The sequence below is a fragment of the Coregonus clupeaformis genome, unplaced genomic scaffold (genome assembly GCF_020615455.1).
Source record: "Coregonus clupeaformis isolate EN_2021a unplaced genomic scaffold, ASM2061545v1 scaf0687, whole genome shotgun sequence".
Classification (NCBI taxonomy): domain Eukaryota; kingdom Metazoa; phylum Chordata; class Actinopteri; order Salmoniformes; family Salmonidae; genus Coregonus; species Coregonus clupeaformis.
Window position 1 is genome coordinate 192,303 of NW_025534142.1, and position 25,741 is coordinate 218,043.

At 41.7% G+C, this 25,741-nt stretch overlaps 1 protein-coding gene across 1 annotated transcript; it reads left to right on the forward strand.

Annotated features, from left to right (window-relative positions):
* Positions 1-12,409: 12,409 nt before the first annotated feature.
* Positions 12,410-25,356, forward strand: LOC121554327 (CAAX prenyl protease 2-like). The gene is made up of 8 exons (XM_041867843.2): positions 12,410-12,752; positions 14,777-14,879; positions 20,052-20,135; positions 20,247-20,325; positions 20,624-20,791; positions 21,223-21,294; positions 21,428-21,490; positions 21,712-25,356. The coding sequence occupies exons 1-8, from the start codon at positions 12,583-12,585 to the stop codon at positions 21,939-21,941; spliced, it is 969 nt and encodes a 322-aa protein (XP_041723777.1). The 5' UTR covers positions 12,410-12,582; the 3' UTR covers positions 21,942-25,356.
* The last annotated feature ends 385 nt before the right edge of the window (positions 25,357-25,741 follow it).

Sequence of the window (25,741 nt, forward strand, 5' to 3'; positions counted from 1 at the left end):
AAACATCTCCAGCTCTATATTCTAGGGAGATGTGATAATAGAGGCTGTAAAATTGAAGAAAGAGCAAGTTGTTGACTTGTTAAAAACAGAATAACAGAAAATACACTACATGGCCAAAAGTCTACTTTCCAACAAGTCAGATAGCCAAATTTCTGCCCTGCTAGAGCTACCCCGGTCAACTGTAAGTGCTGTTATTGTGAAATGGAAACTTATAGGTGCAACAATGGCTCAGATCACAGAACGGGACTGTAGAGTGTTGAAGCGCTTAGCATGTAAAAATCGTCTGTCCTCGGTTGCAACACTCACTACAGAGTTCCAAACTGCCTCTGGAAGCAATGTGTTTGTCTGGAGCTTCATGAAATGGGTTTCTATGGCAGAGCAGCTGCACACAAGCCTAAGATCACCATGCGCAATGCCAAGTGTTGGATGGAGTGGTGTAAAGCTTGCCGTCATTGGAGTGGAAACATGGTCATTTGAGTGATGAATCACGCTTCACCATCTGGCAGGCCGACGGACGAATCTGGGTTTGGCAGATGCCAGGAGAACGCTACCTGACCAAATGCATTGTGCCAACTGTAAAGTTTGGTGGAGGATAAATAATGGTCTGGGGCTGTTTTTCATGGTTCGGGCTAGGCCCCTTAGTTCCAGTGAAGGGAAATCTTAACACTACAGCATAAAATGACATTCTAGATGACTCTGTGCTTCCAACTTTGTGGCAACAGTTTGGGGAAGGCCCTTTCCTGTTTCAGCATGACAATGCCCCCTTGCACAAAGCGAGGTCCATACAGAAATGGTTTGTCGAGATCGGTGTGGAAGAACTTGACTGGCCTGCACAGTGCCCTGACCTCAACCCCATCGAACACCTTTGGGATGAACTGGAACGCCGATTGCGAATATAAAAAACATTTGCATGTAGGGTAATGATTTGAGTTAGCCTAATAAAAACGTTACATAGCTTCTGTAGCATTCAATAAGGGCAAATTATGTAATACAAACACCCCATAATGCTTTTTTTTGTTAATTGGCTGTTATAATAAACTTTTATTATAGGGCCACTGACATTCGAAGGGGTTAGTGCTACGTGGGGACGCCCCCACCCTAAACCCTAACCCTTACCTTAACCCCTACCCTTACCCTAACCTTAACCATAACCATAACCATAACCCTTACCTAACCCTAACCCTTACCTTAACTCTTACATTAACCATTTTAAATTTAAACTCCAATGGGGTATGGACGTCCCAAGGATTCCGGATAGCAAGGACCCATTCGAAGGTGTCACGAGCATCATCCAGCAGGAGACTGGGAGAGCCTGGCCTTTCGCTAAAAGAGCCCCTGGCTAAATTGGCCCCTCAGTAAAACTTGGCAACTCCTACTGACCTCTAATTTCCTTTTATTTTTGGGCCTAGGACTCGGCTCAAGAGGGACCTGATTACCAGCACGTGAGATGTCCCGGGTACATAGCCGCGGGAAGTAGGGGTGCTGAGGGTGCTGCATCACCCCCTGAAATGTTTTATTTCTCACAAAAGTAGTGCACTGGGCCTTTACTAGTCCCCTATTGGTGGATCTATATAGCCTTCTGTAGCGCGGCCCCCCTTACAAACAATTTCTTCAACCCCATCCCTCAGCTGTTTACCAAAAATAGTGGCGGGGAGGGCCGTTGTTGTTGTTAGATTCAGCCACTGGACAATTTTTTCTTGAGTGGATGGTCAGGGGGCCGGAGCATAAGTATAAATCATATGTACTTTGCAAATTGACGCAAAAATCCCAAACAGATATTGTATTTGACTAAAATCTAATCATTTTAAACCTTGATTACATTGGTACACGATCACATCTCTCTATTTATGAGTGGAAATACTTAAGAATAGATGTCCTAAATTAAAACCATTTTGAGGTGAATTCCTAGTGATTTTACAGTCTTTTATGTCCAAAAACGAAAATTCTAAAAGTATTATTATTAATATATACACTACCGTTCAACATTTTGGGGTCACTTAGAAATGTCCTTGTTTTCGAAAGAAAAGCATTTTTTTTGTCCTTTAAAATAACATCGAATTGATCAGAAATACAGTGTAGACATTATTAATGTTGTAAATGGCTATAGTAGCTGGAAACTGCATATTTTTTATGGGATATCTACATAGGCTTACAGAGGCCCATTATCAGCAACCATCAGTCCTGTGTTCCAATGGCACGTTGTGTTTGCTAATCCAAGTTTATCATTTTAAAAGGCTAATTGATCATTAGAAAACCCTTTTGCAATTATGTTGGTACAACTGAAAACTGTTGTGCTGATTAAAGAAGCAATAAAACTGGCCTTCTTGAGACTTTTTATTACTTTTTATTTATTTCACCTTTATTTAACCAGGTAAGCCAGTTGAGAACAAGTTCTCATTTACAACTGCGACCTGGCCAAGATAAAGCAAAGCAGTGCGATAAAAACAACAACACAGAGTTACATATGGGGTAAAACAAAACATAAAGTCAAAAATACCACAGAACATATATATAAAGTGTGTGCAAATGTAGCAAGTTATGGAGGTAAGGCAATAAATAGGCCATAGTGCAAAATAATTACAATTAGTATTAACACTGGAATGATAGATGTGCAAGAGATGATGTGCAAATAGAGATACTGGGGTGCAAATGAGCAAAATAAATAACAATATGGGGATGAGGTAGTTGAGTGGGCTAATTTCAGAAGGGCTGTGTACAGGTGCAGTGATCGGTAAGGTGCTCTGACAACTGATGCTTAAAGTTAGTGAGGGAGATAAGAGTCTCCAGCTTCAGAGATTTTTGCAGCTCGTTCCAGTCATTGGCAGCAGAGAACTGGAAGGAATGGCGGCCAAAGGAGGTGTTGGCTTTGGGGATGACCAGTGAGATATACCTGCTGGAGCGCATACTACGGGTGGGTGTGGCTATGGTGACCAATGAGCTAAGATAAGGCAGAGATTTGCCTAGCTGTGATTTATAGATGGCCTGGAGCCAGTGGGTTTGGCGACGAATATGTAGTGAGGACCAGCCAACAAGAGCGTACAGGTCACAGTGGTGGGTAGTATATGGGGCTTTGGTGACAAAACGGATGGCACTGTGATAGACTACATCCAATTTGCTGAGTAGAGTGTTGGAGGCTATTTCGTAAATGACATCGCCAAAGTCAAGGATCGGTAGGATAGTCAGTTTTACGAGGGCATGTTTGGCAGCATGAGTGAAGGAGGCTTTGTTGCGAAATAGGAAGCCGATTCTAGATTTAACTTTGGATTGGAGATGCTTAATGTGAGTCTGGAAGGAGAGTTTACAGTCTAACCAGACACCTAGGTATTTGTAGTTGTCCACATACTCGTGTGTAAATGGGTGAGAAAAATATATATTTAAATCAATTTTGAATTCAGGCTGTAATAAAACAAAATGTGGAATAAGCCAAGGGGTATGAATACTTTCTGAGGCACTTAAAAGTTTCATATCAAGAAATTTAAAAAATATATATTTTGGGTATCAGAAGGAATTCTATTGAGTCAGAAAATGATATTCATATGATAGGTAAGATATACAAAACCTTGCAGAGAGCCTATACAACTGTCAATCTCTTATAAAAATAAAAAAACTATTGGAACCAAGACTGATATTGGCACATGGAGGGAATGTTGGAACTTAACTAACAAAATTAAAGTTAACGGAAAGTCCAAAAAGTTATGGGTGTAGTTAGAAAGTTGGCTGTCATTTACATTTTTACATTTACGTCATTTAGCAGACGCTCTTATCCAGAGCGACTTACAAATTGGTGCATTCACCTTATAGCCAGTGGGATAACCACTTTACAATGTTTTTTTTTTTTTTTTTTTTGGGGGGTAAGGGGGGTAGAAGGATTACTTTATCCTATCCCAGGTATTCCTTAAAGAGGTGGGGTTTCAAGTGTCTCCGGAAGGTGGTGAGTGACTCCGCTGTCCTGGCGTCGTGAGGGAGCTTGTTCCACCATTGGGGTGCCAGAGCAGCGAACAGTTTTGACTGGGCTGAGCGGGAACTGTGCTTCCGCAGAGGTAGGGGGGCCAGCAGGCCAGAGGTGGATGAACGCAATGCCCTCGTTTGGGTGTAGGGACTGATCAGAGCCTGAAGGTACGGAGGTGCCGTTCCCCTCACAGCTCCGTAGGCAAGCACCATGGTCTTGTAGCAGATGCGAGCTTCAACTGGAAGCCAGTGGAGTGTGCGGAGGAGCGGGGTGACGTGAGAGAACTTGGGAAGGTTGAACACCAGACGGGCTGCGGCATTCTGGATGAGTTGTAGGGGTTTAATGGCACAGGCAGGGAGCCCAGCCAACAGCGAGTTGCAGTAATCCAGACGGGAGATGACAAGTGCCTGGATTAGGACCTGTGCCGCTTCCTGTGTAAGGCAGGGTCGTACTCTCCGAATGTTGTAGAGCATGAACCTACAGGATCGGGTCACCACCTTGATGTTAGCGGAGAACGACAGGGTGTTGTCCAGGGTCACGCCAAGGCTCTTCGCACTCTGGGAGGAGGACACAACGGAGTTGTCAACAGTGATGGCGAGATCATGGAACGGGCAGTCCTTCCCCGGGAGGAAGAGCAGCTTCGTCTTGCCAAGGTTCAGCTTGAGGTGGTGATCCGTCATCCACACTGATATGTCTGCCAGACATGCAGAGATGCGATTCGCCACCTGGTTATCAGAAGGGGGAAAGGAGAAGATTAGTTGTGTGTCGTCTGCGTAGCAATGATAGGAGAGGCCATGTGAGGATATGACAGAGCCAAGTGACTTGGTGTATAGCAAGAATAGGAGAGGGCCTAGAACTGAGCCCTGGGGGACACCAGTGGTGTGAGCACGTGGTGCGGAGACAGCTTCTCGCCACGCCACTTGGTAGGAGCGACCGGTCAGGTAGGACGCAATCCATGAGTGAAGTATTACAATGTAAATTTAGTTTTAATCCATCTCTCTGTATATTTCAAGACATGGCATATGAGGGTGCATTGAGATCCCCGATGGGTTGCACAATACTTTTCTCATCAATCATCTTGAAAAAACGCATACTTAAAATCTGGAAATAAACCAATCATTAACACAATGGAAAGGTAAAATGGTTTATTATCTAAATGTTGAAAGTGTGTGGGACGACGGAGAGAAACAAAATGGTGCAGTTTAAGGCCATGTGGCGGAGAGTGATGAGGGCGCTGGAGAAGGGGGTGAGCAGGTGGGTCTGGGCAGGGGTGATGTTGTAGATGTTTATGTGCGTCTGTATGTTGTTGTTTGTATGCGTATGTTTTGTATTGTAAAATAATATATAATAAATAACATCTTTTTTTTTTTCAGGAAAAAATGTCCTATAACATCAGTACTAGTGTAACACAGTGTTACAGTCGAAAAGTAGCAATAGAGAGGTTGGCTAAACCTAACTACAGTAATGGATGTTACTGTTTCATCGGGGAGTCACAAAGATGAAGTAAACAAATGTAATCGCTGAATTCACGTTATGTTTGCTATTTCATGAAGCCACAGAATAAAAAGAAGTTAAACAAATGATTTTGTATTCGAATTTCTCATTGTTTAAAGTTGAAGAGATATCATTCACGCAAAGTAATGAGACTGGGTGTGTAAGTATACCTCCAGGATAATATGGTAAAGTTGACCTCATGTATAGGCCCTCGAACAAATAAATAAGACCAAGGACATCCAAGCTAACATCTGGAATTGTTTTATGACATACCAAGAATCATTTAGCTATTTAATTTTGAATTTAAGACCTTAAGGTATCCCAAAAATATATAAAAAGATTATTGGATGAAACATTGAATTTGGTATTACTGTTGTTAGCCAATAGAAACGCATTGAATACTACATGGAACAACAGATAGTCAAAAAAATCGAAAGGAACTTTGTTCTGAAGTTTCTGTCCTATATCTGAGAGATATAAGAAAGATCAGGAAACTATTATTATTTATTTTTTACATTTATTTATCCCCTTATTTTAGGCACTAAACTATCTCCATATACAGTCGTGGTCAAAAGTTTTGAGAATGACACAAGTATTGGTCTTCACAATGTTTGCTGCTTCAGTGTTTTTAGATATTTTTGTCAGATGTTACTATGGTATACTGAAGTATAATTACAAGCATTCCATAAGTTTATGCAAAGAGTCAATATTTGCAGTGTTGACCCTTCTTTTTCAAGACCTCTGCAATCCGCCTGGCATGCTGTCAATTAACTTCTGGGCCACATCCTGACTGATGGCAGCCCATTCTTGCATAATCAATGCTTGGAGTTTGTCAGAATTTGTGGGTTTTTGTTTGTCCACCCGCCTCTTGAGGATTGACCACAAGTTCTCAATGGGATTAAGGTCTGGGGAGTTTCCTGGCCATGGACCCAAAATGTTGATATTTTGTTCCCCGAGCCACTTAGTTATCACTTTTGCCTTATGGCAAGGTGCTCCATCATGCTGGAAAAGGCATTGTTTGTCACCAAACTGTTCTTGGATGGTTGGGAGAAGTTGCTCTCGGAGGATGTGTTGGTACCATTCTGTGTTCTTAGGCAAAATTGTGAGTGAGCCCACTCCCTTGGCTGAGAAGCAACCCCACACATGAATGGTCTCAGGATGCTTTACTGTTGGCATGACACAGGACTGATGGTAGCGCTCACCTTGTCTTCTCCGGACAAGCTTTTTTCCGGATGCCCCAAACAATCGGAAAGGGGATTCATCAGAGAAAATGACTTTACCCCAGTCCTCAGCAGTTCAATCCCTGTACCTTTTGCAGAATATCAGTCTGTCCCTGATGTTTTTCCTGGAGAGAAGTGGCTTCCTCGCTGCCCTTCTTGACACCAGGCCATCCTCCAAAAGTCTTTGCCTCACTGTGCGTGCAGATGCACTCACACCTGCCTGCTGCCATTCCTGAGCAAGCTCTGCACTGGTGGTGCCCGATCCCACAGCTGAATCAACTTTAGGAGACGGTCCTGGCGCTTGCTGGACTTTCTTGGGCGCCCTGAATCCTTCTTCACAACAATTGAACCTCTCTCCTTGAAGTTCTTGATGATCCGATAAATGGTTGATTTAGGTGCAATCTTACTAGCAGCAATATCCTTTCCTGTGAAGCCCTTTTTGTGCAAAGCAATGATGACCGCACATGTTTCCTTGCAGGTAACCATGGTTAACAGAGGAAGAACAATGACTTCAAGCACCACCCTCCTTTTAAAGCTTCCAGTCTGTTATTCTAACTCAATCAGCATGACAGAGTGATCTCCAGCCTTGTCCTCGTCAACACTCTCACCTGTGTTAACGAGAGAATCACTGACATGATGTCAGCTGGTCCTTTTGTGGCAGGGCTGAAATGCAGTGGAAATGTTTTTTGGGGATTAAGTTAATTTTCATGGCAAAGAGGGACTTTGCAATTAATTGCAATTCATCTGATCACTCTTCATAACATTCTGGAGTATATGCAAATTGCCATCATAAAAACTGATTTATATTTGTGTCATTCTCAAAACTTTTGACCACGACTGCCTTCTGAAGTTATTCAGACCCCTTGCCCTTTTCCACATTTTGTTATGTTACAGCCTTATTCTTAAATGGATTTTTTTTTAAAGAATCCTCACAAATCTACACACAATACCCCATAATGACAAAGCGAAAATAGGTTTTTAGAATTTTTTGCAAATGTATACAAAATAAAAACAGAAATACCTTATTTACATAAGTATTCAGACCCTTTGCTATGAGACTCGAAATTGACCTCAGGTGCATCCTGTTTCCATTGATCATCCTTGAGATGTTTCTACAACTTGATTGGCGTCCACCTGTGGTAAATTCAATTGATTGGACACGAAAAGGCACACACGTGTCTATATAAGGTCCCACAGTTGACAGTGCATGTCAGAGCAAAAACTAAGCCTTGAGGTTGAAGGAATTGTTCGTAGAGCTCCGAGACAGGATTGTGTCGAGGCAAAGATCTGGGGAAGGGTACCAAAACATCTCTGCAGCATTGAAGGTCCCTAGGAACACAGTGGCCTCCATCATTCTTAAATGGAAGAAGTTTGGAACCACCAAGACTCTTCCTAGAGCTGGCCGCCCGGCCAAACTGAGCAATGGTGGGAGAATGGCCTTGGTCAGGGAGGTGATCAAGAACCCAATGGTCACTCTGACAGAGCTCTAGAGTTCCTCTGTGGAGATGGGAGAACCTTCCAGAAGGACAACCATCTCTGCAGCACTCTTCCAATCAGGCCTTTATGGTAGAGTGGCCAGACGGAAGCCACTCCTCAGTAAAAGGCACATGACAGCCCGCTTGGAGTTTGCCAAAAGGCACCTAAAGACTCTCAGACTTTGAGAAACAATATTCTCTGGTCTGATGAAACCAAGATTGAACTCTTTGACCTGAATGCCAAGCGTCACGTCTGGAGGAAACCTGGCACCATCGAGGGAAAGATGAACTGAGCAAAGTACAGAGAGATCCTTGATGAAAACCTGCACCAGAGCGCTCAGGACCTCAGACTGGGGCGAAGGTTCCCCTTCAAACAGGACAACGACTCTAAGCACACAGCCAAGACAATGCAGGAGTGGCTTCGGAAAACAAGTCTCTGAATGTCACTGTTACATTGGTGCCGTGACCCGGATCACTGGTTGCTGCGGAAAAGGAGGAGGTCAAAGGGGGGTGAGTGTAACCGGTGTGAAATGGCTAGCTAGTTAGCGGTGCGCGCTAGTAGCGTTTCAATCGGTGACGTCACTCGCTCTGAGACCTTGAAGTAGTTGTTTACCTTGCTCTGCAAGGGCCGCGGCTTTTATGGAGCGATGGGTAACGATGCTTCGAGGGTGACTGTTGTCGATGTGTGCAGAGGGTCCCCGGTTCCCTGGTTCAAGCCCAGGTTGGGGCGAGGAGCGGGACGGAAGCAACACTGTTACACACAGAGTTGTCATAGTTTGTAGGCCAAATTGTTCGGACACTACAGACGTTTCCGTGAGAAGACCGATTTTCGGGATGTTTCATGGTCTGACAAACACCGCTCTAGCTCTTTCACCACAGATGCGGAAGGGCGATATCAGTGGATATGATGGATTGAGATGCAGCCCATGCAACAAAAAAAAACATATCTCTAGCATAAACAGACGGATTTTGATGGTGATGTTTTTATTATGTTAATTAGATGTCCGTGGGGGTTGCAATTTCAGATTAATCCACCAGAAAAGACAGAACAAATATTACAACAAATATTATGGTTAAACTCAAATGTATTAATTGATAGAAAACCAACATTTTGGGAGAACATTTTTTAAAAACAGTATAATCTTTGTAAATGATATCATAAATAGGACTGGTGGAATTATGTCACACATGCAGCTAAGAAATATATATGGAAATGTCTGCTCTACTCAAAATTACAACCAACTAATTGCAGCATTACCTCAAAAATGGAAGAGGCAAGTGGAAGGGGGAGAAAGTAAGGAACTTGTCTGTAGGCCCTGCATTAAAGACCAAAATTGGTTAAAGAAAATTGTGATATATAAGAAAGTATACAGTGAGGGAAAAAAGTATTTGATCCCTTGCTGATTTTGTACGTTTGCCCACTGACAAAGACATGATCAGTCTATAATTTTAATGGTAGGTTTATTTGAACAGTGAGAGACAGAATAACAACAACAAAATCCAGAAAAACGCATGTAAAAAATGTTATAAATTGATTTGCATTTTAATGAGGGAAATAAGTATTTGACCCCTCTGCAAAACATGACTTAGTACTTGGTGGCAAAACCCTAGTTGGCAATCACATAGGTCAGACGTTTCTTGTAGTTGGCCACCAGGTTTGCACACATCTCAGGAGGTATTTTGTCCCACTCCTCTTTGCAGATCTTTTCCAAGTCATTAAGTTTTCGAGGCTGACGTTTGGCAACTCGAACCTTCAGCTCCCTCCACAGATTTTCTATGGGATTAAGGTCTGGAGACTGGCTAGGCCACTCCAGGACCTTAATGTGCTTCTTCTTGAGCCACTCCTTTGTTGCCATGGCCGTGTGTTTTGGGTCATTGTCATGCTGGAATACCCATCCACGACCCATTTTCAATGCCCTGGCTGAGGGAAGGAGGTTCTCACCCAAGATTTGACGGTACATGGCCCCGTCCATCGTCCCTTTGATGCGGTGAAGTTGTCCTGTCCCCTTAGCAGAAAACACCCCCAAAGCATAATGTTTCCACCTCCATGTTTGACGGTGGGGATGGTGTTCTTGGGGTCATAGGCAGCATTCCTCCTCCTCCAAACACTGCGAGTTGAGTTGATGCCAAAGAGCTCAATTTTGGTCTCATCTGACCACAACACTTTCACACAGTTCTCCTCTGAATCATTTAGATGTTAATTGGCAAACTTCAGACGGGCATGTATATGTGCTTTCTTGAGTAGGGGGACCTTGCGGGCGCTGCAGGATTTCAGTCCTTCACGGTGTAGTGTGTTACCAATTGTTTTCTTGGTGACTATGGTCCCAGCTGCCTTGAGATCATTGACAAGATCCTCCCGTGTAGTTCTGGGCTGATTCCTCACCGTTCTCATGATCATTGCAACTCCACGAGGTGAGATCTTGCATGGAGCCCCAGGCCGAGGGAGATTGACAGTTCTGTTGTGTTTCTTCCATTTGCGAGTAATCACACCAACTGTTGTCACCTTCTCACCAAGCTGCTTGGCGATGGTCTTGTAGCCCATTCCAGCCTTGTGTAGGTCTACAATCTTGTCCCTGACATCCTTGGAGAGCTCTTTGGTCTTGGCCATGGTGGAGAGTTTGGATTCTGATTGATTGATTGCTTCTGTGGACAGGTGTCTTTTATACAGGTAACACGCTGAGACTAGGAGCACTCCCTTTAAGAGTGTGCTCCTAATCTCAGCTCGTTACCTGTATAAAAGACACCTGGGAGCCAGAAATCTTTCTGATTGAGAGGGGGTCAAATACTTATTTCCCTCATTAAAATGCAAATCAATTTATAACATTTTTGACATGCGTTTTTCTGGATATTTTTGTTGTTATTCTGTCTCTCACTGTCCAAATAAACCTACCATTAAAATTATAGACTGATCATGTCTTTGTCAGTGGGCAAACGTACAAAATCAGCAGGGGATCAAATACTTTTTCCCCCTTACTGTACCAGTTTCATTTAAGGACCAAAAAATGTACAGCTGTCCCATATAGATTGCAAAATAGTTTGGAAGAGATTTCCGATGTACCGATTCCATGGCAAATGGTTTATGAACTGATTCACAATTTAAGTTATTATACACAATTCTTGTAAACAATAGAATGTTATTCATATGGGGGATACAACCATCACAGTTCTGAAGATTTCGCTGCGGAAAGACAGAATCATTAGATCATTTGTTTTGGTACTGTCCATACTGTATGTAGCTTGTTTTTGGTCTTAGGTTTGGGAATGGCTGAAGAATTGCAACATTTACCTGGAGCTAACTCTGCAAATAGCACTGCTGGGTGATTTAAAAAGTCAAAGTCAATCCATCAATAATATAATAATACTCTTAGCAAAAAAATTATATTTAATTTACAATCTGTAGAAACTATATGGCAAATATAAATCAAAACTGGATGGTGTTGAGTGGAGCTGAAGGGTGGTACTAAAAATAACAAGATAACTAATGTAAAATATACTGTGTCCGTAAAATGTATATAGTATCTATAAGCTGGAAGTAGAAGGCTAAGTGTTGTTATCCATTAGTTTACTCCAATTAGGGGAGGGGATTTTAGAAACACTTCAAATAAGGGTTGTGTTTCGTGTAGGCTCACCCTGGTGTGACGTTTTGATAACTGTGTAAATTTCTCTATGACAAGGTGACATTTATCTATATATTTGCTTGTATTTACCCCCGAAAAAGAAATGCTAATTAGCTGCTAATGTGGCTATCATAAAGAACTACAAATGCCATGATGATCTGGACGAGACTGCCCGAATCGAGGCAAAGGTAAGAATCTCTGGATTAACTATCTAATGTTAGCTAAATGTAGCAATGAATAAATTGGCTACATTTCTTTAAATTGACAATTCTGTGAACTGTTTTAAATTGACACAATACCTGTCAACAAAGGTGTCAGCTAGAGATGACATGCAGGAGCTTGCAGGGATTTGTAGTTTTGCATGATGTCTACTTTGACGCTAAATAGCATTTTTGAATCTGAGAGTAAATAGAGCAAAATATATTGATAAAAGTCTCCTTGTCCGAGAGAGATTTACAGGGTTATCAAAACGTCACGTCAGGGTAAGCCTACACTTGACACAGCCCTTATTTTAAGTGTTTCTAAAATACCCTATGGGAAAAACGATTGGAACCATTTCCCTGTTTGACCGCTAGGTTTTATGGGTATTACGACACCACCTCTGTGTGGCTCTATGATTGATCCTCAGTGCATTGATTATGGGAAGGTGTGCATCCGACGCAATGTGATGACGTTAATTATAGCGCCAGGATATGTGAAGGAGAACTGACTTTTTTTTGGTCATTTTGCTTTTATGAATGTTTTCACGAATTAAAGTGGTCAAGGAATTACCACACCACGACATAATCTCTTCGTTTGAACACAACCATTGACACTGTCCCCTCGCCATGGTAGAGGATGACGATTTAACGCCAAATCTTATGTCAAACCAAATGTGGAGCAGCAATGGCGAGTTTGTGCCTCCTGACGGAATATGCTGGGTGTCTGTTCTGTCCTGTTTACTGCTTGCCTGCTCTTACGTTGGGAGCTTATATGTATGGAGAAGTGACTTACCCAGGTAAGCCTCGTATTTATTCAATTTCTTTACTTCCTTGATTCGTAGAAAATGCTGTAGTTAGCTAGCCTGTCGGCGCATGCTAGGTGGTTGCTAGCTAAATTAGGGAACTAACGTTAAATAGCTAACATGGCTTTCGTGCAGCAGTCGGGGGCAATTCCGGGAACAGAATGACGCTGATTTGTCACCTTAAAATTTATGCCAAACAAAAATAATTCCAAAGTTAAAGAAACCATACAACTCTATGCACAAGGACTACTTTTAACAACTTCCCCTGAACATTTTACAAGAACATTTACTTAAGAACAGTGCAGATGTAAAGTTTCATAACAGAAAATGAAAGCAAAAATCTCCCTCAGTTTATGTGACCAAGGTTCCCAAAAATATCTACTCTGAATTAAGATTCAAAGATGTATCCAGAAAGAATGGGGTGTCAGCTATGAAATGACAACTTGAGTTTTAAAAACTATTTTGGTTATATACTACATTAAGTGAAGTGGATTAACACCTGATAACAGACATGGGTCCCTGATCAGAAATGCATAATTATGGGTATGTGATGTATATCCCCCCCCACCCCAAACAAGAGCAAATTTGGTTGGTACTGACCAAATCTCAACCAGTCATAGATTTTCCAATTTTCACTAGTTTGGACATCAAATCACAGTAGAGTACAGTACAGAACAGGTACACCAGAGTAGAGTTCAGTACAGAACAGTATAGTTAAGTACAGTACAATACAGTAATTATACTGTACTCTAGGGTGCTCTACTGTATAGAACTGTACTGACCTATAATATACTTTACTGTAATGTACTAAACTCTACTGTACAATACTGACCTATATGCTACTATACTCCCGAGTGGCACAGCGGTCTAAGGCACAGCATCTCAGTGCTAGAGGCGTCACTACAGACCCTGGTTTGATTCCAGGCTGTATCACAATCCGGCCGTGATTGGGAGTCCCATAGGGCGGTGCACAATTGGCCCAGCATCGTCTGGGTTTGGCTGGGGTAGGCCGTCATTGTAAATAAGAATTTGTTCTTAACTGACTTGCCTAGTTAAATAAAGATTAAATAAAAAGAGTAATACAAAAATACTCTACTTTTATTTTCTTTGCTGTACTGTAATGTGCTATCCAAACTTGTGAAACATAAACATCTATGATTGGTTCAGATTTGGACTGACCAATGTAAGGTGTCAGTCGATTCTTAGTGGTTGAGGATGCTTATTACAGTAAATGGAAAGAGAGGGGGCTCATGGGTAGGTGTCAGTAAGAGGTGATATTAACTGTAGAGAGAGACAGGGACAGAGACAGGACGGGGTTGTCCAGACTGTTTTCAGAATTATGAGCTGAACATAACAGTATGCCAGTGGAAGGGAGGACAGTAGCAGGTGACCCAACTGTGGTTTGTGACTACTATCATTTCCCATTTTAGCCAATTCAATTGCAATCATTCTGTTATGATTTTGTAACAGAATGCCACATTTTAATCACTTAATAAGTCATAAACAAAATTGATAGTCAGTAAAAATACTAGTTGGTAGGTCTACCTTAACGTGTTACTTCTGTGAACTTTCATTATCCTCCCTCATGAGGGAGAGAAATTAGAAAATATCTTAAAGATGTGTTTTTTTTAATAACAGTGACAATACACAAGGCAATATTTCTTAAACGTAAAGAAGGCAAATAATTTCAGCAAAATTAAATATCAATGTTGATATTAGTTGGCAGTGGTCTTAACTTCATTATTCTGTTTTTATGTATTGATAATAGGCCTACCTTAATACATTTTCTGGTAGATTTGATCTAAGACCCCGGCTCCATCTGTTTGACCAGAAATCAAAGCCTTCGCTTCTTCCATTATTTGCTGGTAAATTAGCAAGCAAGCAAACTCCTCTGGGTTTATTTATTTTGTTTCCTGCTGAACTGCAGTGTTCTTGCGCTAGCTTCTGGAGGGGTTTGTTGACTAAATTTTAATTTTGACACGTTTCTGCTTGTGTGTCCATCACGTGCTTGCCCCCAGGGACCACCCGGCCGTTATCAAGAGGCGATTCACCAGTGTCCTGATCGTATCTGCCGTGTCGCCTGTCTTCGTGTGGGCATGGAAAATGTACACTGGTGTGATGGTGAGTCTCTACACAGCACTATCTCAGCTATAGGCTGACTGCTGCTATAGGCTGACTGCTATACTGGCCTACAAAGGCTAAGTGCAGTAACTACGAATTTGGTAAAAATCTTTGATCTGTTGTAATCAAGGGAGAACAACCCTTCTCACTGAAGCCACGGAAGTTCAGGGCCGACCGCGGTAATGCAGGCATTGTTTGCAGAAAACAGGATCCCCCATAATAGTGAATGGGAAAATTGCAATCTTTGTGTAAATATATCATTTTAAGACAATGATGGTACCAATAATTGTTTCTAATACACCTGATGTATGTCCTTGAACCGACTATTAAAAAATCGCAGAGAAGAAGTTCTAAGGATAATTTAGTTGAGAGGGGGCAACACTGAGCTAGCCAGCACCATCATATCCTGGGTCTTTTCTCAATTGGTTGCTCAACTCCTGCGTCCTCTCTGGCCTCATTTTGAAAAAGGTCAAAGGTAATCAAGGAGATGCGTCAAGGAGAGGGAAAGTGGACGAAAATGCGGTTGTAGGAAATGAGACCCCTTCTCCAATCGCGGGTCATCGGGCAAATGACGTTTACAGGGTGGAATCCCAAAATAAATGTATAAAGTGATGTTTTTTTTTGTTGCTAGTTGTGCAATACATTTTATAGATAGAAAGATAAGGAGAATATAATGTTTAAATGTTAGAGAAAACAATAGCTGATTCAAAGGGGATGTGGCAGATTTCAAAACTCGTCCGCAAAGGACTCTGGTAGGATACACTTGAGCTTCCTCGCCAAAAGGAGACCGTTTGCCTACTAATGTATTGACACTCTCGTTGACCACTTATCGGTTTCCGGGTCACGGAGGAGAGAGGATGGACTTTTTCCCAAATGAGAAAAGGCCCTGGAGTAGCTCAAACTGTACATGTTATGTCTCCATGAGACGCCATCTTAACTGACTTCATTTGGCTTCAATGCGCTATTGAGTCTTTACATAGGAATGAATGGTGTCATGTGATCGATGGCTTTGTACTTTCATATATACAGTAATTGATTGTAATGGCCAGGTATATTATCTGATTAATGTGGTATTTAGTTTCCTGACACAAGAACAAGCCAGTCGATCAGAATATATCATGAAGTACCAGAAATTGCTGCCTGTATACTAGGGCTGTGCAACCCCCCCCCCCTGACTAGACTAGCAGCCATTGTCTCTCTCCTCCCGGCTGCAGCAACCACCACAGAACATCAGTGTTTATTGCGCTGTCCGTGTTGCTGAAGCTGCAACAATTACAGCCATTTCTGACTGAAAAGTTCTGTTACTGAAATCCCTCATTTGTTTAGGAAAAACATTCCCTATTCCCTCAACCCTTGCTCTCATGTATGCATCATATGCACGTGACCAAAGACCTATTCGCACAGGACTAGTATTACTAGCGTACCAGAGAGTCTGTTGTAAAAAAAATGTGTCAAGCCTTTATTACAGCAAAGACTAAAAACAGTCGCATTCATTCGTGAATGCAATTTCCGAAATGGAACTGTTTATTTATTGTTTAAGCTAATTATTCAACGCTCGCTTTATTTTATTTTAAAACTAAAATGCTTGATTACATTTCAAATTATGAATGACTCGTATGCTGTGTGATGACATGAACGAATGAATGATTGATTGATATACAGTAGCCTATAGAAGTATTGAAACAAAGGCCTAAGTAAGTTACGGTATTAAGACTAAACAGGATATGCTTTTAGGCCTACAGTTCGACGGTGGTTATACAAGGCTACTCTACTAAGCCTACTAATGATAATGACATTACTTATTATTATAATAGTAATAACAATAAGAAGGAGATCAAGAACAAGGAGCGTTATTATTGTAAATATAATTTTCCCGACAATTTGGAACAGTGTACACACTAAATAAATTATAAATAGAACAGCCTCTCTGGTATTAACGAATAAAAGTGTAAAGCCTTTATTACACCAAAGCAAAGATTAAAAACAGACGAATTTGTGAAATTGTTTACTTGTCATGTCGTTGCGTTAGGCTTGGTGCTCACGGAATCAGTAGGCTATTAAACAAAGACTCAAACAGGCAACAGAAGCAGGATCTGTCTTATTTCTGTAGATGTATTGATGATTTATAAAGCCAGGCACATTTAATAGTTAGGTTATTGATTATAGACCTAATCAAGTTTGGGTTTCCTCTCTTCTCACTTAGACAATTAGGCATGGGCTGTTTTCTCATCTCCTCATTCTTCTGCTGCCTCCGCCGCATTGTTCTCAACACCAATATGCTGGTTAACTTTGCTATTATGCACATAGCAACATGGTCTTGGAAAAGGCGCCAATTCAACAGCGCGCTGATGTGTTTCAGAGCCGTGGACAGCGACCTCTATCCAACGAGGGAGAAAGAGCATTTGTTATAAAATAATATTAGTTTTATTAGTGTTGCACCATTGTTCTTATGTAATATAACATTTAACATTTTAGTCATTTAGCAGACGCTCTTATCCAGAGCGAATTACAGTTAGTGAGTGCATACATTATTTTTTTATTTTTCATACCCCCCGTGGGAATCGAACCCACAACACTGGCGTTGCAAACGCCATGCTCTACCAACTGAGCTACATCCCTGCCGGCCATTCCCTCCCCTACCTGTATATAACCATATACAATTTCAGTAGCACGTCTTAGACTGTTGGACTGTGCCTTCCCCACACCCTCCACAGTGGATCAGTCCACTTAGCACGAATCAGACAGGTGTCTTGTACACCATGGTATATATATATATATATATATATATATATATATATATATATATATATCTATATATTAATGTTTGCTACTGCTCGTCTAAAGAAATCTTGGTGGACCAACAGCCTATCGACCAGTCGACTAAATGGGGTCAGCCCTACTGTATACGCAGAAAAGTATTTTGAAGTCAGATTTTACTGTTCTTTTTACGTGCAGTAGTTTTTTTTTTTACAAGCCAGTCGGTCAGAATGTATGTATGTATGTATGTCTTGAAGTACCAGAAATTGCTGTCCGTATATAGACAGGACAATACTTTGAAATCATATTTTACTGCACTTTACCTTTGTAGGGCAGTATAGATGACAAAGCTAATGGTTAGGAATGACAGATGAGCCTGTGTTGATGCTTTCATGTGCCTTGGAAGAGCAGTCTGCTGTAGTTTTGTATGGGGGAAGAAAGGGTTATATTAGCTAATTGCATCACATTTCCCCACTGTATTAGAAAAGGTAGAGCAGCTTACTACAATTGAACCATACAGAACAGCTGCACATTATGCCCAGCTTTCCAAGAAACCTGTTGCCCTGGCCTACAATGGACTTGATACATTGTAACAGCAATCCCACATCTGGGTGAATCCCCCCCCCCCCCATACACTTTTTATCTGAAATCCTCATCACCCACTGATTCACTTGTCATATAGCAGATTTAAATGTTTTGAGCTAGTAGTATGTCAATATTTACTTCAGAAATGATACTGAACAACAATATTAACGCAACATGTAAAACATTGGTCCCATGTTTCATGAGCTGAAATAAAAGATCCCAGAAATGTTCCATTCGCACAAAGCTTATTTTCGCTCAGATTTTGTGCACATATTTTTTACATCCCTGTTAGTGAGCATTTCTCCTTTGCCATGATAATCCATCCACCTGACAGGTGTGGCATATCAAGAAGCTGATTAAACAGCATGATCTTTACACAGGTGCACCTTGTGCTGGGGAAAATAAAAGGCCTCTCTAAAATGTGCAGTTTTGTCACACAGCACAATGCCACAGATGTTTTAAGTTTTGAGGGAGCGTGTAATTGGCATGCTCACTGCAGGAATGTCCACCAGAACTGTTGCCAGAGAATTTAATGTTCATTTCTCTACCATAAGCTGCCTCCAATGCCGTTTTTGAGGCCTGCGTACTCACCAGACATGTTTGGGATGCTCTGGATCGACGTGTACGACAGCGTGTTCCAGTTCCCGCCAATATCCAGCAACATCGCACAGCCATTGAAGAGGAGTGGGATAACAGTCCACAGGCCACAAGCAACAGCCTGATCAACTCTATGCGAAGGAGATGTGTTGCGCTGCATGAGGCAAATGGTGGTCAAACCAGTTACTGACTGGTTTTCTGATCCACGTCCCTACCTTTTTTTAAGGTATCTGTGACCAACAGATGTGTATCTGTATTCCCAGTCATGTGAAATCCATAGATTAGGGCCTAATTTACCTATATGAACTGTAACTCAGTTTAATATTTTTGTTCAGCGTAACTATGCCATACATAGCCTATTAATATAACACAGCTTTGGATTTCACCCAGTCTCAAAAGTGAATTGTTTTGCACTGACTGTTTTACAGTATTTTACTGTGAACCTGGCAATCGAAAAGCCCCAATCGACAAGATGTGAGTTGTGTCCACTCCGGCACCCTACCCAGCTCCGCTACTAAAATACAGTTTTCTACAGCGCATTTGGTAACAATTACCAAGCAAATTACATTGGTTGTCCCTCAATTAATAAAGCCTATGATTTGCCGTGCAGATGTAGCCTACAAATATTGGCGCGAGCAGCTGCGTCTCTCGCACTGTTGGCACAAGGCCTATCTATCGGGAATTAAAAGCTGTATCTCGCAATGGAATGCTGTATCTCGCAATTTCTTGGCTTGTAAAGTCTCGCAACTTCAGTAAAACAGGGCCTATCATCAATAGATAGGCTAGGATATTGAGATGAGCGAGATGCAACACTACGCTGTCACACACAGTATCTGCGCATGTGCACAGGTTCATTCACACTGTTCACAGCGTTTTAGCCAGGGCACCAAAACAGTGGCGTAGTTGAGCATCGCGCTTCAGTGCTCTTAGTTGTTGCATCTACTTCATATTGCCGAGTCTTCCTTTAAATTACACAACTTTCCCGAGGCCTTTATAGTCTATCGTCTAGTTAGGCTATAACACAGAAAATAAAATGTTTTGTGAAAACTGCACTGTGCTTTTAATGTTGCGGGGGAAGAAAAACATAAAAACATATTTCGGTTAGGGATTTTTCTTAACGTTAAGGATCCCAGTTTTGTTTAAAAGTTTTAACGTTTAAACGTTCACACGCCTAATACACATGAAAACATTTCCATGAATTCCATCAATATGTCTCCTCATGTTCTTCCACAGCCTGGTCCCTCGTTGCTGGCTCTGATGGGCATTCGCTTGGAGGGCCTCATCCCAGCCATCATACTGCCTCTGCTGCTCACCATGGTAATAGAAACAAGAGACTCTCTTTGATCGATCTCTGCATATGGTCTGACCTGTAGTTGACCTCTGACCTGTAGTTGACCTGTAGTTGACCTCTGACCTTTGCTCTGCTAGGTGCTGTTCCTTGGCCCCCTTATCCAGCTGGCTATGGACTGCCCCTGGGGCTTCATGGATGGGATACGAGTGACCTTTGGTGAGATACTGTCTGGAGATTATTTTTCACCCAATATGTCTATTACTGTGTTATCCTGGAGTGGAGATTATTCACCTCTGCTATGGCCTAAATCTTAACCTGAGATTTGCACGCTTAACTTGAGTTTCATTCAAACCTCCCATTGACACCAATGCATGATTTATGAGTTAAGTGTGCCAATCTCAAGGTAGGATTCAGCCCTAAGTGCTTCCATTTTTCCTAGATGTGTACAGTATCTCTCTCACACACAACATTATCGCATACAGCATCTCTCTAAAGCTTTCTCTCCCTTCCACAGACCCGTGGTTCTGGGCTCTGTGCCTCAGTGACATGCGTTGGCTGAGGAACCAAGTGGTGGCCCCTCTGACTGAGGAGCTGGTGTTCAGGGCCTGTATGCTGCCAATGCTGGTACCCTGCACCAGTCCTTCCACTGCCATCTTCACCTGCCCCCTCTTCTTCGGAGTGGGTGAGTCCCACCAATTTACAGCACAGGGGGATCTTGTAGATCTTGCCTCAATCCCAGCTGAAAAAAAAAGAAGCAATTCAATTAGAACAACCCTTACAATGTGTGTGTCTGATATGTCCGTTTTATGTCGGTGCATGTACTAAAGATGTTGGCTGACATTTTCGTCACACAAAAGAGCACAGATCTGAGTAAAGAAAACAACCTAAAACTCCTTCTCTGGAGCACAATTTTAAATTGGAACTTTTCTTCAAAGATGAGCGTTAAAAGGGGAATATTGTTTAACCAGTGTTTTGTAAACCGGTTGATGCAATTGATGCGATCAATCGCGAGTTGCAGCATTCTGAACTCTCATAGGATAATGTGCCCTTCCCATCTATTTGAAATATAATGGTTATTTTGCTTGTGCAAAATGTCAACCGTTATCTTCACAGCCCACTTTCATCATGTGATCGAGCTGCTGCGTTTCAGACAGGGCACCGTGTCTGGGATCTTTCTCGCTGCAGGTAAAGACCATACGATATTCATTGTTTTTCTACCTTCACCTCCATGTTAGTTTGTTATACCTTTCTTTTCCATATACCATTAGATTGTATATGATTGGTTAGTTAATGACTGGATGTACTGTTTGCTTTGCAGTGTTCCAGTTCTCCTACACCGCTGTCTTTGGAGCTTACACTGCCTTCATATTTATCAGAACCGGTGAGCCTACAGTTTCTCTCTTTCTGGTGTACAGAAAACACACACGCCTAATATGTGATTCATTTCATTTAAGATTGCATTTATGTAGAGCTTTCTTTATGTCTCAAGGCACTTCACATTGTATGGGGCTAACTCACCCCGTCCACCACTACTGTGTACTGTAGTACCAACCTGTATGCATTATATGCAGTCTTGTCACCCCCTTCCCCTCTGGTCCTCAGGTCACCTGGTGGGGCCGGTGCTGTGCCACTCGTTCTGTAACCACATGGGCTTCCCTGCCCTTGGCATGGCCCTGGAGCACCCCCACCGCTTTACCGTCCTCTCCTGCTACCTGCTGGGGGTCCTCCTCTTCCTCCTACTCCTCTTCCCCCTCACAGACCCCATCTTCTACAGCCTGCCCACCCCCGTCTGCACCCTGGCCTCCGTGCCCAGCTCTCTCTGCATCTCCTGATCCAACCCCCACAAACACCCCTCTGTATGAGATGGACCGATCCACTGAGCGGGTCGCCACCACCAGCCAAAAGGAGGAGCGGTCCAAGTGGTCCAAGAATGAGGGGTGTTTTAGCTCTTCGGTCATGCCCGCTTGGGTGTGCTTTCTCTGGTGGGACATGAGTAGGTGAGCAGAGGGGAGGGTTTAAGGTATGTCAGGTCAGTTATGGGCTGTCTCTACTATGTATGCTGCTAGAGGGAGCAGGATAACTTAAATAGCCATTCCTTATGTTCAGGTCGCATTGGCTTTCAGTCAGTCAGCCAGTCAATCAGTCATGTGGTATGTAGTGTAGACTCAACAAGGAACACTATCTGGCTATGACGCAAGGCGCTGTAGTAGTAGTAATACATTCTGGTGGTGAATAGGTCAGTGTTTTCATAGGTCCTAGATGCTGAATGAGAGTATTTAAAAACACATCTGCATGTTTCTATAATGTAGTGTTTATTAGTTTTAATGGTGGTGGATGTATTGGTTTGAGGGTTGGGTTGGATTGTTACTATTGTAAAGGGTTGGACGTGCACATTGTTTTGTTTCTATGACAGTTTAGTCACGATTCTCTTTTTACTCGGGCTGATGTTTGAATTGGCCACAAAGCCTTTCTTTCCAACTGTTTAAGACGCCAGACAATTTGTGTTAGGCGATATAACAAAGGTTACAGTCTTAACCCAGCCCTGAATTCAATCATTTACTCTAGTTGACGCTCATTCCAAATATCCATTCCAAGTCATGCAGATAGAAGCCTATAATCACTTATCTAACAATACCATTGCTAATTTGTTGGGCCTGGAGTTTTTCCCTTGGAAAAACTCTGGGCCCCTACCATTCGCTTCACACACAGTTCTACCCAGGGTTATCCATGTTCATTTTATTTGAGTGTTTGAAGGGGGAATTACCTTAAGCTGGGGTGCGATGACAGACCGTTTCCCCTTCAAGGGACTCAAACCCTCTATAACACTCAGGTGAAGTCATATGTATGTAGGTTTGAATGCTATCTACCCACTACTTAGCATGCTGCTACATGGTGCGGATGTCAAACAAGACGTCGCGTTTACATTCTTCACACACACACACACACACCAAGCTATACTCCAAAATAAGATAATGTACAGACTCGGACAGTGTTACATCACAATGTTTATTCACTCACTCACTCATCGAAACTGATACTTTGCATTGTTTTTTAAAAATACGTTATTTATTTGACCAGGCTGTGACCATTATAGTCCATTTCACTATATAGACAGGGCGTTTAGGTGAAAATGTTTTTTTTTTTTTTTTTTTTTTTTTTTGGCATCTCCATGTCATGCTTTAGAATCAAATCCAATTTTATTGGTCACATACACATAGTTATCAGATGTTACTGCGGGTGTAGCGAAATGCTTGGTGGGTTGTTGATTTTTACGGGGAACGCTAATGGACTTTTCCCTTTTATGAACCCGGCGTAATACTATATAACAATTCCAATTGACTAGAACAGAAGTGTAGTGTGGTTTATAAACTAGCAGATTGAATCACACTGAATGTATTGAAATCGGATACCAAGGCAAATGAAGTAACTGATCATTTTGTAAATAGACTTCACTGTGTAAATTAGGTCCATATCTTTGGAGGCACCTGCAAAAGGCTCTAACATTCACTGACAGAAAGATGGATCTGTGAAGCTTTCTACCACAGCAGCGAGGAGTTGTCAGTCAGCATGTTTGCTGTATAAGCTATGAAGTAGTTACATTATACTCTTCAGCAATAACTTAGTGGATGGAAAGGGATCAAAATCAGGGAATTATCTGAAATGGGTGTATATATGTGAATAAATAAAATCTATATCCCCATTCCTGTCGTTTAGAGATGAAATGTTAAATACTGTGGTGCTTGGAGGTTTTGACATCAGATGATTTTAATGATCAGCCAGTATTTTGAATAGATTGTTTATGTTTAAGCCGACCTCAGATGGGCCATATATCCCAGAGTTGAAGGTTTTAATAGACATTCTCTTGAATGAACCTGCATGGTGCATGCATTCAGACCAGCTGTAATGATCTAAAATGTACAACAGAGAGCGCCAGAGTACCATGTCTGGGTGTTGTGCTGTAGAAATGTGAATCACAGGAACCTGGGACCTTCGCACATCTGTTCATTAGGTTTCTCTGATGGGTAGTCATCCGTCACTTGAAAAACCAATCTGTTTTTATTCTGTTATTTCCTCTTGCCTCTTTTCCTCTCACCAGGTGACGCCCCGTTCCAATAGAAAAGACTGATATGGTCCTAGAGAGGAAACGGGTGTTTGACCCTAAGAACTGAGATAGCTACCCGTCTCGCTGTTGAGCATTCTTTCTGATCAATAAAAAAAAAGACTCTAGCCTCACTTTTAGAGTCAAACTCTAAACTATCTCGCTGTCTCCGTCTCACATCCAAAATAGATGCCCTTGAATGTTTTGGCCAAGGCCCTCAAGCACCATTTTGGGAGTTCAATTACCCCTAGACAGACAGGCTGTCATGTTCAGGTAACTGGTAGATTTACTTTGTTGTCGAAATGTACACATACAAGACTCAATGACGAGGCTGTGTTGAATTTGTATTGGGTAGGGTCAGAAGAAGCACATCTAGAGAGTAGAGAGAGACGTTTCATCAATACAATCAAATTTAATCAGCGTTCAACCGTAGCTTATCATTCTCCCACATCAACAACCTTTTGGAGAACAGATATTTTCGTAAAGATTGTCACTGGCTCGTATTGTCTGAATTCTGCCTTAGGATTCACAGGTTAGGCTATGTCATTGACTTGAATAGAAATCCGGTAAACATAAGTAGGCTTCACTTGGGGAGAAATGCTGACTCCACTTTCCTGCTGAAAACAACTAAAACACTTTCACATTGTATGTATTTTTCTTAAATTTTCTCTCTCCAAAATGTCCTAGCAAAACAATTGCATCTACAGCACTCTCAAAGTAGTGACTCACAGTATATGCATAGAGCAGAAACACAGTGGTAGAGACAGGAATATATATTTTTGTAACTTAATATGTAGCTCTGTGCTATTTTAGTAAAACAACAAGAAGAATGATTTAAAGCTTGGATTTTTCAGACTAGTTGAGTACGTGCTGTGACTCTGACCTGGTTGTAAAAAACAAACAAAAAGACGATCCAGATGTTTATATTGAAGACTTTATTTTGTAAATCAAATCTATTTTGGTGACATGGACTTGAATGTTCTGATATGTGCATGTGTATTTTGTGTGTGCAATGCAATTTTTGGGAGACTTACCCATCTTGAACGGACAGTGTTTTATGATGACAATCTTTTATGGGATCTTATAGAAATCACACACTGCAAAAATCTCAGCATTTGTAAATAAACAAGCTAATTTTATAAATCGTCTCTAGGTGTTTTGTCATGTTTTTTACCCTCTTTGTGCCCAATGTTTTGTTTTTCACTTAAATCAGTGACTTAATCGTTGAATTCCTGGATCTGTCCCCAGTTATTGAGTGCTCTATGCACTGAGTAATGATTGTATTGAGTCTGTGTCTAACTGATGTCAAGTTTCCAAACATCCCTTTGTTTAGGAACAACATATCAAAGTTTAGTGCTGAAAGTGAGCCAACCATATAAGCTAAAATTAAATTTGTCTTGATTTTATTTTAATTACCAGGCAGATATATTTCCTTTCAGTCCTTATACAAATACTTTAGTTGTGTAACAAATCTGTTTATTGTTCCTGGCAGACTATTGTGTCATAAGAAAAGGCCAGCAGATTATTTAATCA

Bases quoted from the DNA above. Each gene is read 5' to 3' on its own strand.
- LOC121554327 (XM_041867843.2), top strand. From the start codon at position 12,583: ATGGTAGAGGATGACGATTTAACGCCAAATCTTATGTCAAACCAAATG. The intron at 20,136-20,246 runs GTAATAGAAACA...TTGCTCTGCTAG, and splicing joins TGCCTCTGCTGCTCACCATG to GTGCTGTTCCTTGGCCCCCT. The intron at 21,491-21,711 runs GTGAGCCTACAG...TCTGGTCCTCAG, and splicing joins CTTCATATTTATCAGAACCG to GTCACCTGGTGGGGCCGGTG.